Raw genomic sequence first — 13,966 nt, forward strand, 5'->3', positions numbered from 1 at the left:
GCTGCTAACTTTCTACAAAGTATGAATACAGTCTACTCTAGAACTCTGCTCACATATCTTGGATGAAGTACATGCTCGTGAGTGCAAAAAGATACATATATAAACCTTTATCTACAACTAGCTTATGATATAGTTATAATTCAGTCATACTACTCACTGTTACTAAAACAATCTCTGTTCCTCTGAATTGGACAGATCTGTTCCCTTCTTTAAATTTATTTGTTCATCTGCCTCACCTACTCATTCTCTACACTAGACACTTTGCCCAATTCTTTGTTACTATATCTGCAGCTCTCTGAAATATCTTTCCTATTTACGTTTCCTTCTTTAACTTCAACAAGTCAAGTTTGTAATTGCTTTGATTTTATGCAATTGCTTTTTAATTCTAAAAATCTTGTTGAGAATCTTTTGGGTTTTGTGTGATGCGATTATGAGAGAAAGGTTAATTTTAAATACTTTTATACTTAGCTTAGTAACAATTGTCACGTTATTATGTCAAGAAAGATTACATATCATCATTACTTAATGTTTGTCTTCCATGCTATCTTGGATAAGACAATTCCACAGATCTGACGTGAGTACACTAGTCAGATTGACTACATTCTCCCAGGAAATGAGAAAGATGGCTGCTTATAAATGCCAAAACTTTCCCGGGTGGAGAAGGCACCCCACAACATAGGTTAGTTGTCAGTGACTTCAGGAGGCCAGTGTGGAAAAGAAGGGTCTGGAAGCTTAAGGATCGATCCTCTGAATGGACAGAGATTTAGAGATATTGAAGTTTTTGACGAAAAAGGGGTGGATATAGCATCAGACAATGTGGAAGACAACTGGCGGTTCTTATAAAACAACCTGTTGATTGCTACTGACCAGATTTATGGCTGGTGCAAAGTTCCCTCTCGACCTAAGGTGACAATGTGGTGGAACAGTGTAGTTGACAGGACCGTTAAGGAAAAGAAACAGACCTGGAAGTATGGTGGTAGCAGGGAAGTGTATCAAATAGCCAAAAGGGAAGCTAGGAGACAGGTTTACTTAGCCAGAAAAGAAGCTGAAAAGAAAAGATTTGCCAATGTTCTGCATCATGAGGACCAGGGACTTGAAGTGTTTTGAATTGCACGACAGTACATCATCATCGTTTAACGTCCGTTTTCCGTGCTAGCACGGGTTGGACAGTTCGACCAGGGTCAGGGAAGCCAGGAGGCTGCACCAGGCTCCAATCTGATCTGGCAGTGTTTCTACAGCTTGATGCCCTTCCTAATGCCAACCACTCCGTGGGTGTAGTGGGTGCTTTTTACGTGCCAGGGGAGGCTGGCAGCGGCCACTATCGATTGGTGCTTTTTACGTGCCACCGGCACAGTACTTGAGAGTAAAAAACAATGTGATAGGAGACAAATGAGTTCGCATGGATGATGGCTCACTTGCATTTAATGGTGCTGCAAAGCGAAAGACTTGGACACACCACTATGAAAGATTGCTAAATGAAGAGAATGAGTAGGTGAAAGAGAGTCTGCCAAATGTTGACCCAACAGAGGGACCAGCTATGTGAATTGACAGTACCTTGTTAGATAAAGCAATTAAGGATGTGAAGACAAGGAAAACCCCTAAACCATAAGGAATCACCGCTGAGATGCTTAAAATATCTGGCACTGTAGGCTATAGTCTAATCACCTCTATAGTTAACCAGGTGATGCACAAAGGAGTCATACCCAATGACTGGTGTAGCAGCACCATAGTCAACTGCTATAAAGTTAAAGGTGACGCTTTAGATAGAATTAATTACAGAGGTATCAAATTGTTGGATCAGGTGATGAAAGTTATGGAGAGGGTCATAGCCCAACTAATTAGGGAGAGAGTTAGTTTAGATGAGATGCAGATTGGGTTTGTGCCAGGAAGAAGCAACACTGATACTATATTTCTGGTAAGACAGCTGCAGGAGAAATACCTAGCCAAAGATAAACCTCTGTACTTGGCTTTTTTTTACATGGAGAAAGCCTTTGACAGAGTTCCTCGATCCCTTATCTGGTAGTCAATGCGGAAACTAGGGATAGATGAGTGGTTTGTGAGAACTGTACAAGCCATGTACAGGGATACTGTCAGTAAGGTGAGTGTTGCCAACAAGTATAGCGAAGAAGTCAGGGTACAAGCAGGGGTTCACCAAAGATCAGTCCTCAGCCTCTACTTGTTTGTCATAGTCCACCAGGCAATAACAGAGGAATTCAAGACAGGCTGCCCCTGGGAGCTCCTCTATGCTGATCTGATGACCTTGCTCTTATTGCTGAGTCATTAACAGAACTAGAGAAGTTTGAGGTGTGGAAGCAAGTTCTAGAATTGAAGGGCCTTAGAGTTAACCTAGCGAAAACTAGTCTTAGTAAGTAGGAAAGTGGACAAATCACAAATCCCTTCAGGTAGCTGGCCCTGCTTGATCTGTAAAAATGGCGTAGGTAGAAACTCCATAAGATGTACCCGCTGTAAGCTGTGGACACATAAGAGGTGCAGCAATATCAAAGGAAGGTTAACAGGGCAGATAGTTTTTTTGTGTGGAAAGTGTGCAGGTACAATAAACACCAAAAATGTACAGAAAATAGATTCCATCATGTTAGGGGGAAAGACTAGAAGTAGTTGATAGCTTCCGTTACCTAGATGACCAAGTCAGTAGTAGGGGTGGAGAGCATAGCTGCTAGAATAAGAACAGGCTGGGCAAAGTCCAGAGAGCTCCTACCTCTGCCAGTAACAAAGAGCTTCTCACTCAGTGAAAGGCATACTGTATGATGCCTGTATGTAAACAGCCATGCTACATGGTAGTGAAACATGGGCTGTGACAACTGAGGACATACATAGGCTTGTAAGAAATAAAGCTATTATGCTCCGCTGGATGTGTAATGTCAGTGTGCATGTACGACAGTGTAAGTGTCCTAAGAGTAAAGTTGGACATATGTAGTGTCAGATGTGTGCAAGAGAGACGACTGTGCTGGTATGGTCATGTGATGTGTATAGATGAGGACAGATGTGTGAAGAAGTGTCGCCCTCTAACAGTGGAGGGAACCTATGGATGAGGTAGACCTAGGAAGATATGAGACAAGGTGGTGAAGCACAACCTTCAAATGTTGGGCCTTGCAGATGCAATGATAAGTGACCGAGACCTTTTCTGTGCTGGAGAAAACCTATCAAGCCAGTTGAGATTGTAGTCATGGCCGATACTAGTGTCATATAACTGGCCTGTTAAAAGCACCTTTCAATCATTGTGCTGTGCTTGGGAAGACCTGTTGAACTCAGTGGAATCATAGTCATGGTTGATGCCAGTGCTGTCTGACTGGCACCCGTGCTGGTGGCACATAAAAAGCACTGTTTGAGCATTGGGCCTCATGGAGACAGTGACAGGTAACCAAAATCTTTGGTGATATAGACCTACTTCTGTAGACCTGTCAAGCCAAGTGAGACTAGTCATGGCTGATGCTGGTGTAAAGTCATTAGCACTCGTGCTGGTGGCACGTAAAAAATACCCACTACACTTTTGGAGTGGTTGGTGTTGGGAAGGGTATCCAGCCCATAGAAACCTTGCCAAATCAGATTGGAACCTGGTGCAGCTCTCTGGCTTACCAGTTTTCAAACTGTCCAGCCTGCGCCAGCATGGAAAGTGGATGTTAATGATGATGATGATGATGATTTCCTTGGAATGATGGAAACAAGGTAGACAACCATTAAGATTTGAATTTATAACACAACCCAACTAAAACTACAAACTACTTAGCATGATATTCTATTAAAAATAAATAAATGCGCCCTTTTAAAGCCTAGGCAGGCTCATGGGCCCAGTTTCCCGGTTTCTATGGCGTATGTGTTCTCCAGCTGGACGGGACTCTATTAGTTTGACCAATTTTGGAGAAATGAGAAACACTTCTTGCATTTTATTTTACCATTTTAAACAAAAACAAATGAAATATTTTTCTGATATTTTCCCTCATTATGCTTTTAAAAATTAGCAAGACCTTTATTTTAAATATTATGTCAGCATTAACTCCTGTCCAAGCATTAAATCTATAGTGAGTGAGTGAGTGAGCTTTTTTATCTTGATTTTAAATACTAATTAGTTAACAATGAATTGGAACAGCTATCTCTTGACAGAACATTTTTTTAATTGTTTTATTGTAGCATTTACTCAAGCAGCTGCCAAAAAACTAGATATAATATTGTTGATTTGTATAAAATATGCAACTAAAAATGTTTACATTTTTTTTTATCTAGGAAGTAAGATGTTTGCAAGATAATTATGAGAAATTATCTGATGACTGTCAAGAAGCTGTACGTACCTTCACTGAAGATGAAGATGAAAACATTGAACTGGATGCTATTCTCATTCGAGCATGTACACCTATGATAAAAAAATTCTGTGAAGTAAGCATTTTTATGAAATTATTATGTAAATGTCTTAACTTTCTTTTATTTCCACATTTTTTCTTGCCAGATGACTTTATTTGGTAGTTTATTTGAACAATCAGCTGAGCTGATTAGTAGTAGTTTGTATCCTATAACTAATGTTGCATTGTGCCTCCGACCAAGTACACCTACCTGCAAGTAAATAGTCCAGTGCTGTAAAATCAAAAGAGTTTGCTAGAGATTTCATAACTTCAACAGAAATATTAATGCACATGTTGGAAACATTCAGATGGGTAAACGTACATCTTTGCATCTTAGAATGAAGATGTAAATGAATTTAATATGTGCAACACAATCATTGGAAAAGCAGATAATTATATATTTCTCAAATTAAGCTGAGAGTTACATTGATTTTTCTACTTTACAGGAATCTATACATACAAATTGTTGCAAAAATGTAAGCAATGTACTCTAAATAGTTTATTGTTTTGGGGTAGTAAAGTCAGTGAGGATAAAGACATGGAGAACATACTGAAATGATGGAATTTGTAAGGGTTAGTTCATGCATCTATAACAAACACTTGAATTGGGAAACTGCATGTAGAAAGAGAATTCATGGAGTAGAAGACTTGTGCATATTTTTCAGAAGCAACTATCTGTTTTTGTGGTGGCACAGTATATAGAAGCTTGGCAGAAGGGCAACCATAGAAAAGTGTTTGCCTGTGTATGTGGGTTTTAAAAGTAAAAATGAAGGGTGGAGTATCATAAGCAAAATTTTCATAAAGTCATAAAATTTTGAATATGAAAACACTATAAATTCACTCTGGAAGAAAATGATTAGTGAATGTATTTAGGTGGCTTCCACTCTGTGATTTGCAGCTGAACTGTTGTTAGCAGTAAGAAGGGTATCTAAGTGTAAAAAGGTTACTTCACAAATATAATCTTCAAGCATGAAAGAATGCATGTGAAACTTAAAAATATCTCTTCCAACTAATTTTGTTTTCCACAGTTCTTAAAATTAATAGTATTTTTTTTTAATATATGTAGCATGATTAAAAAAAAATATGTTCATACTTTTATCAGATTGTTCTAATAAGATTTTGTGTTTCTCTATCAAATGCATTAATAAATCTAAATAATTTTGGCTTGAGTAAAATTAATTAAATTTTAATCAAAGGATCAATTAGATAATGATGTCGATCCATCTGAAGTAATGGACTGCTTAATTGAACACAAACATCACCAAGATATGAATAGAAAATGTGGTGCTGGAGTTGAACATCATCAACTGGTAAATTACTATTTCTTTATCTTAAAGTAACTTAAACAGTAAAAACCTTTGTTTCTTCTCTTAACTGATATGTTGCTAATTTGTATTCTCAGTGGGTATCATTATGAATTTTTGAAAATGCTTAAATCTAACTTCTACTGTCCTTTTCTTGGAGAGCATCCAAAAAGAAACATTTTGATACCTCATTTGTGAAGCTTGGTTGAATATTGTAGGAAAAATGACAATTTGAATGATCAGTGAATTGGTCAAAATTTTGACTAATTGGCCTAAATTAATAATTAGCCATATTTGTGATGTCATATCTTTGAAACAGGTGATAATCATCTTCAAATTTCACAAATTGGAATAGCAGTTGCCTATTTATTTTCAGGTTCTTGAAAATGAAAATTTTTTTTGCAATTTATTTTTATGTAAAGGTTATTTTGTTGCATGTAACAAAAATGTCAATTGCACAGTGTTTTCCAACCTAGTGAAATCCACAAAGTAAAAGCCACAGCACTTGATTTATGGCACATTTGTAGTAGTAGGTGTAGAGCTAAATAAATCCTGAGATTTTTGGACATAGTACTATTTCAATAAAATTTTAATGGACTATTAAAAATGGCTGTAACACCCAAGTGACCCCTTTTTTTTTTTTTGTCTCAGATGATTATCAGTCCATATCCTGTCAGCTATTTGGACTTTGATTTCAGTATCCATAAATCTATGAAAAGATGAATGTACAAATTATTGCCATCTTCAATTGCCAAAGGACAACACATTGAAAAACTTATATCAAAATTTTCAAGAATATTATTGTTGTTACTTTAGAAAAAATATTTTATTAAAATTTCAATATTTGTAGCAATTTTTCTCCTTTTCTATTTGTAGATCCTTTTAAAAGATTATCGATTCAGCTTTAAATTTAAAGAATCTTGTAAGCGATCTGTTGCAGCCCACTGTAAGAATAAGAAAACGAAGTAAGTTTGTGATTGAATTATTAAACTTTTAAATTTGAAATTAGATAGATAAATGCTTTGTACAACAATTGTTTTTATAATTTTACAATAATTTTTTACTGTGGCTTTCTTTTCATTTTCATCATAATTTCCTGATCATGAGATCAATCGATGGAATATATGTAATGTTTCAAACAAATTATTTGGATAAATGTTTAAAATGTTCATATTGTTATGTGACAAATGCTATGTGTATGTTTGTGTGTAGATAGTAGTCATCATCATCACCGCTTTAATGTCCACTTTTCATGCTTACATGGGTTGGACAGTGTTTATTGAGGCAGATTTTAGTTTCTCAACCTGACAGTGCTTTCAGTACATGAAGTGTCTACTTGACTTGTGCACAAACATTTCAGAATATTGTTCTGATATTCCATTTTCGAATCAATAATGAGAATTGCATAATTTTAAGTATTTGGACTGTCAAAGTAAGTTACAGCAGATGACAAAGGATTTCTTCCAGAACATACACTTGAACAACATATATAAACCATCATTTATTGGAAGAGTAGAGGCATTTTTATATCTTTCACTAATGCCTCTTTCACACACACACATATATATATATATATATATATTAATATTAAAGAGACACAAGAGTGCATATATTCTTGTAATAAATAATAGTCAATGTATGTTGTTCATGTGTATGCTGTAACCTACTTTGACAGTCTAGATACTTTGAATATATTATGCATTCACATTGTGTACTCAAGAAGACCCACCTACCACAACGGAATTGGGATTCTAAAACCAGTCTAGATGAGATACAGTTTGGTTTTGTGACAGGTAGAACCACTACTGATGCTATATTTCTGGTAAGGCAAGTGCAGAAGAAATACCTAGCCAAAGATAAATCCATTGCACTTTGAGTGGTTGGCATTAGGAAGAGCATCCAACCATAGGAAACCATGCCAAATCAGACTGGAGTCTGGTGCAGCCTTCCAGCGTGCCAGCCCAGTCAAACCATCCAACCCATGCCAGCATGGACAACAGATGTTAAATTATGATGACGATGAAGGTGCCATGTAAAATGCATTTGTGTAGGTGCTGGTGCCATGTAAAAAGCACCCAGTACACTCTAAAGTGGTTGGGTCTCCAGCCGTAGAAATCAAGCTAAAACAGACTATGGAATCCTGGTGCAGCCCTTGACATTGCTAGTTCCTGTGAAGCCATCCAACCCATTCCACTGTGGAAAATGGGTGTTAAATGATGATGATGATAGTAATGATGACATTACTGATATGAATGTTACTTCTCTTAGAATTTCTTCTATTAATATTTAATTCATATTTTTAGGCCTGATGTTATTGCTTGTCTAAGTGAACATGTTCGCAATGACACATTATTAGATGAAAAACATCGCATTGAGAAAGATTGTCGACACCAACTCAGAGTAGAACTTTTACAAAGAGTAAGCAAAGCTTTTCTATTCTGCTTTATTAATTCCACTCGCTCTATTTAAAAAAACAAAAATTGTGCATAAATGTAAAATGTATTAAATGTTTTGAGTGTAATCTGTTTATTCTTGCAAAACAAATATTTTAGATATTTCAAGTGAGTAGGACAAAGTATTGGTTGTCGGTTAAATTTGTTTGTTAACATTTATTTATTTGAATCTTTATCTTTCATCAAGAATTTTAACAAATCATTATTATTTTCTTCGTTGTTCACAACTTTTTGCTAATATTCTGCTAGCTTGTGAGCATGTTGATGGTAGAAGTCACCAAGTTTTAACACAATTATTCATCAATTCATGTTTTACTCCATTTTGTTACATGAAACTCCTTGCAGACTGGTGGAGAGTAACCGAAAAAAATGGTGATAATCTGAAGGTATTATATCAAGAGAATATGGTGGGTGGAGTAGAACTTCTCAATCAAGCTCTTGAATTGCACTTTTGGTCAGATTAGCAATGTTATTCACGGGGTTGTTTCACTTGCATTGCTTTGTTGATCCAGTGCATTTGTTGAATGTAAAGATTGGCATTAAATAGGTGATTGTTTTCAAGCATTTCATAGTGGATTAGCCCTTTCTAATCTCATTAAATGCAGATAATTGTCCTGTGTGGAGTCTACTCTGGCTTAACTCAAGATGGTGCTTGCTTGTTGAGACTCAGCCATTTTCCCTCTGCTTTATATTGATGTAAAGACCCCATTTTTCATCACTGGTGATGATGTAGTAAAAGGGTGGGGTAGGGGTTTTGGGACACTATCATGATTGTATCCCATCTGCTGCGTCAGTTCTGTGGTAGGTTGGCATAGGTCTTTATGGATGAGCTCATTCAATTGATCCTAATGGCCGTCTGCCAGCCTCGTCTGGCACCTGTGTCGGTGGCACATAAAAAAACACCATCCGAGCGTGGCCGTCTGCCAGCCTCGTCTGGCACCTGTGTCGGTGGCACATAAAATCACCCACTACACTCTCGGAGTGGTTGGCGTTAGGAAGGGCATCCAGCTGTAGAAACACTGCCAGATCTGACTGGCCTGGTGTAGCCTTCGGGCTTGCCAGACCCCAGTTGAACCGTCCAACCCATGCTAGCATGGAAAGCGGACGTTAAACGATGATGATGATGATGAATTGAAGAGATCAACCAGAATGTGGAAAGTGTGAGGTTGAATTTCCTCTCCATTTCTGTGCAGTTCTTCTAGTAATAATGTTTTTGCTTGTATACAGCACAAATATCTTGAGTAGCTTTGGTAGCTTGATTGAAAGTGAAGAGAAGTCAGTGTTCAAAATGTTATATGTTTAAAGTGAGATAGAGTTTATTCAGATTTCAGATACATGAAACAGAAGTTGTAGTGGAAGAATAGCATATCTGACAACCAAATAGTTCCTGTAATCCTCTTCTGCAGCTTTTCCCAAAACTCCCTGAATCCAATTCTCTACACATATGTACTCTATATTTTACCTTTCACTTGTTACATGGTATCACATATTGAGAATTGCATCTGGGAATTTAGTGTTCTTTTGTTAAGCCTAATTCCAATTTCTATAGAGCAGGAATGAAGGCAATATACTATTACAGGTACCTAGTTTGAACCTAGAAGTAAGAAAAAAAAAAGCAAGTCTTCCTTATATTTAAGCACAGTGGAAAGTGGGGAAACTATTCATTGTAATGTATAATGTCTATTTGCTATTCATTTATGAATCATTTAAAATGATACAGGAGTTAAACTATTAACGTTGCTTACATTTTAAGATTCTAATTTTTTATTCTAATGTAATGAAAGTAACCTCATTCGTATGTCATTGGACTTGGTATTTACTTTTCCATAAGATGATGATTTTCATACCTTTTAGCATATAAAGTATATTTTGTCTTTATTGAGAATAAATTTAATTATTCTCAATTACAATTTCTATATCAGTGACTGTCCTCATTCTTTTTGTAAATTTTCAAATTTGTTTTTCAATTTCTGATTTTTATATATATTTTTTTTATCTTTGTAATTATAGAGTGAAAGCTTGAATTTAGACCCCGAGTTAAAAAAAGCATGTGAATTGGACAGAAAAAAGTTTTGTGCTCATAAGTCTCCAGGAAATGCTCAAGTAAATATTATATACTGTATTTTAATTTTTTTTCCTGTTGTAATGTCTCTGTTTTAATATTACTTCACTGAATTAAAAGAGAACAGTGGTGCTCCTGCATGACCGCAGCCACATGGTTGAAATGAGTAAAAGAGTAAGTCTTGAAAATTTTTTTTTTTTTTTTTTTGCATTTCAAATCCTTTTATGTCCGCAGTATCTCCATTATCTACTAGCAGAGGTAACCAGCGTTTCCTGGGAATAAAACTGTTCCTTATATATTAGAAGAAAAAAGGCAAAATATGTTGTTTAGAAATTTGTTATTCTTGATTCAATTTATTCTTCAGTTGAGATACATGATGAAATCAGTTTGCTGTTGTTATGCAGAGGTCTCTAGAGACCTTATTCTGGCTGCCTGTACTTGTCTTTGCTTCACTGCAGAATATTGGTCATCTACATCTACCTTGTCTCTTTCTGTGGAGAGTGAGAACATTTTTCTCAGAAACTATTTTGAAGATCAAAATAGGGATCCAATAAAAAATGAATGAAAGCTACGTGAATATCTTCACAAGAGTGATTGAAATTAATAGCAATTGTGGAACACCACGTGCACACACACACAAACATCAACGTCTCTTTCTACCCCGCTTTCCCCCCTCTCTTTGTGCCAGCTTTCTTTCACCTTCATCTATAGAACATACAGTATCAAACATCAGCATCTCCTACTATTCCTCTCTCTTTCAACTTCTTCTATAGAAACTTGTTTTGTCTCTCTGTTTTTTTCTCTCTTCTTTCTGTCTTTTCTCATTTTGTTTCTCTCTCACCCTCTGTTCCTCTCTTTTAGTCTATGTCTGTTTCTTTCACTCTCTCTCTCTTTCTTTCTAACTCACTCACACACACTATTTACATGTCTCCCTCTATCGTAAAACATGGCAAATGAGATTGAGAAGTAGAGCCACTTCCTCACTTAACTTCTCTGTTTCTTTCTCTCCTCACTCACTCCCTCATTGGCATTAGGCACAGATATACAAATATATATATATATATATATATATCATCATCGTTTAACGTCCGTTTTCCATGCTGGCATGGGTTGGACGGTTTGACCGGGGTCTGGGAAGCCAGGAGGCTGCACCAGGCTCCAGTCTGATCTGGCAGTGTTTCTACAGCTGGATGCCCTTCCTAACGCCAACCACTCTGTGAGTGTAGTGGGTGCATTTTACGTGCCACCAGCATATATATATATATATATATATAGAGAGAGAGATAGATATATAGATAGATATTTCATATTCTCTCTTTTTCTCTTACTTATCCCTGGAAGTAAAATAAGTATCTTATTGGAAAAAGTTTTGGAAACTAAAATGTGATTTCATTTAAAAAAATGATTTAATTTGAATGAATACAATTACTTTTATTCTTTTACTTGTTTCAGCCATAAGACTGTGGCTTTGCTGTAGCACCACCTTTAGAGGGTTTAGTCAATCAAATCAACACCAGTATTTATTTTAAAGTCTCAGGACTTATTTTACTCAATGTTTCTTTTCTTGCTTAACTGTTAAGTTACAAGAATGTAAACAAACCAACACTAGTTGTCAAATAGCGAGAGACAAACAGAAACACAAGGCGCGCGCACGCACGCACACACACACACACACACACACGTGCAGTGGGCTTCTACACAGTTTCATCTATCAAAGTCACTCAGAAGATATTAGTCATGCTGAAGCTATAGTAGAAGGTACTTGCCCAAGATACAATACAGTGATACTGAATCCCAAATGACATAGTTGTGAAGCGCACATTCTTTACTATCATAGTTTGTTTCTATTTAATTCAGAATTTGTCAAATTTCGTTACCTTTAATTATGATGACATCTTGAATAATTAAAATATTTTTTTTAAATGGTGAACACTCACACGCTTTGTTTGAAACTATTTTGTTATGATTTAGGGGCAAATTTATAATGTTTGTGTCTTCTAAAATTTGTGTAAATTGCCCTGTACTCATTTTCCCTGATAGTATTTTCTGAAGCTATATTTTAATTATATAAAGCAATATAGTATTAAAAATCTGTTGTATGTATTTAGTATTATCTAAGTTAAAGATATTTAATTTGGAATCTTATTGAAAAATTGAAATTTTTTATATAACATTTTTCTCTTTTTCTCATCAAAAACTTTTGTAGACTATTATTGACTGCAATATATTTTTTATTTAACTAGATTATTGAATGCTTAAAAGAACACCAACCCCGTCTTTCTGATAGTTGTCATAAGGTTATCTTTAAAAGAGAGGTTAGTATACTTCATATACTGTTTCTTCTATTACTTATTGCATTCTCCCCTCCTCTGATCATTCTTCATTATGTTTCGTACATACAGATTGCATTTAATAGTTTACAATCCTTCCTCCTATGAATAATAACCACAATAACTACATTCATTTATTTTGATAGTCTAAGACCTCCTCTCTCCTTTTATAGACATTTCTGATTCTTTTCTTTCTTTTTCTTCTGTCCTACAAAGAAAGCTGATAGCATTGATAACAGCATTGATTATACTTTGAAAGTAGTCTGCAAGAAAATGATCAAAGTAAGTACTACAAATTTTATTTTACTTAAGTAAATAGCAATTTTTGTGCAATTGTCTAAAAAAAATCTTTTAATGTGTGTGTCTGTGTGTGTTTTTAGCATGTAGAGGAAGAGTGAGAGGATAGTATTTTTTTACATTATGTATTTGTTTTGCAAGATTCTTGTTGTGAAATCATGTGTTGAAACAGATATTGTTATATTTGGTGATGGTCATTTTTTGCCAATTAAACACATACACTATTTATTTGATTTTCACTTTAGCCTTATTATTATTAATATTTTTAGTTTATTTGTCAAAGTTCAGAGAGTTGTTAAAGAGATCACAGAATGCATGACAAAAGAACTTTGACAAATAAACTAAAAATATTAATAAGGCTGAAGTGGGGATCAGATAAATAGTGCATGTGCTTAATTAGCAAAGGACGACCATCCCCAAACATAACAGTGTTTTTGTAGTTTTTAGAAAATGTTAGAATGTTGCGTAAAATCCCATTTGGTTTGTGAGCTGCAAGTTTCTTTTCGCCAGCCTCGTCTGGCACCTGTGTCGGTAGCACATAAGAAAAACACCGAAAACACCATATCCGAGCGTGGCTGTCTGCCAGCCTCGTCTGGCACCTGTGTCGGTGGCACATAAAAAACACCATCCGAGCGTGGCCGTCTGCCAGCCTCGTCTGGCACCTGTGTCGGTGGCACATAAAATCACCCACTACACTCTCGGAGTGGTTGGCGTTAGGAAGGGCATCCAGCTGTAGAAACACTGCCAGATCTGACTGGCCTGGTGTAGCCTTCGGGCTTGCCAGACCCCAGTTGAACCGTCCAACCCATGCTAGCATGGAAAGCGGACGTTAAACGATGATGATGATGATGTGTGGTTCCCATTCTCCCAATATTTTCATTAGTTTCTTCATCTTCATATATTGGTGCTATTAGAAATGCTGGTCAGTGTGCAACACAATGCCATTAATAGGTGAAAGTTGGCTAGATAAGAAAACATACAGAAGATGAATTATAACACTATTAATCAGTTAAGCAATCAAATAATGTTAAAAGAAGAAAAAAAAAAACAAAAACACCTGTAAAAGACAATTACATCAAGCAGGAAGTAGCACAGAAGAGTAACAGGTATATGATAGATACGAAGGCGGCGAGCTGGCAGAATCGTCAGCGCGCCGGGCGAAATGCGT

The 13,966-nt window shown here is 36.1% G+C and overlaps 1 protein-coding gene across 1 annotated transcript in view; it reads left to right on the forward strand.

Moving 5' to 3' along the window:
* LOC115210836 (Golgi apparatus protein 1) overlaps positions 1–13,966 on the forward strand; it is an 86,110-nt gene that overhangs the window by 49,772 nt on the left and 22,372 nt on the right. The window contains exons 12-18 of the mRNA XM_029779589.2: positions 4,240–4,389; positions 5,549–5,662; positions 6,533–6,621; positions 7,960–8,074; positions 10,120–10,212; positions 12,415–12,486; positions 12,718–12,783. Of these exons, the coding sequence (XP_029635449.1) occupies positions 4,240–4,389; positions 5,549–5,662; positions 6,533–6,621; positions 7,960–8,074; positions 10,120–10,212; positions 12,415–12,486; positions 12,718–12,783 (699 nt within the window). The remainder of the gene's footprint in view (positions 1–4,239; positions 4,390–5,548; positions 5,663–6,532; positions 6,622–7,959; positions 8,075–10,119; positions 10,213–12,414; positions 12,487–12,717; positions 12,784–13,966) is intronic.

The sequence above is a fragment of the Octopus sinensis genome, linkage group LG1 (assembly GCF_006345805.1).
Source record: "Octopus sinensis linkage group LG1, ASM634580v1, whole genome shotgun sequence".
Lineage (NCBI taxonomy): Eukaryota > Metazoa > Mollusca > Cephalopoda > Octopoda > Octopodidae > Octopus > Octopus sinensis.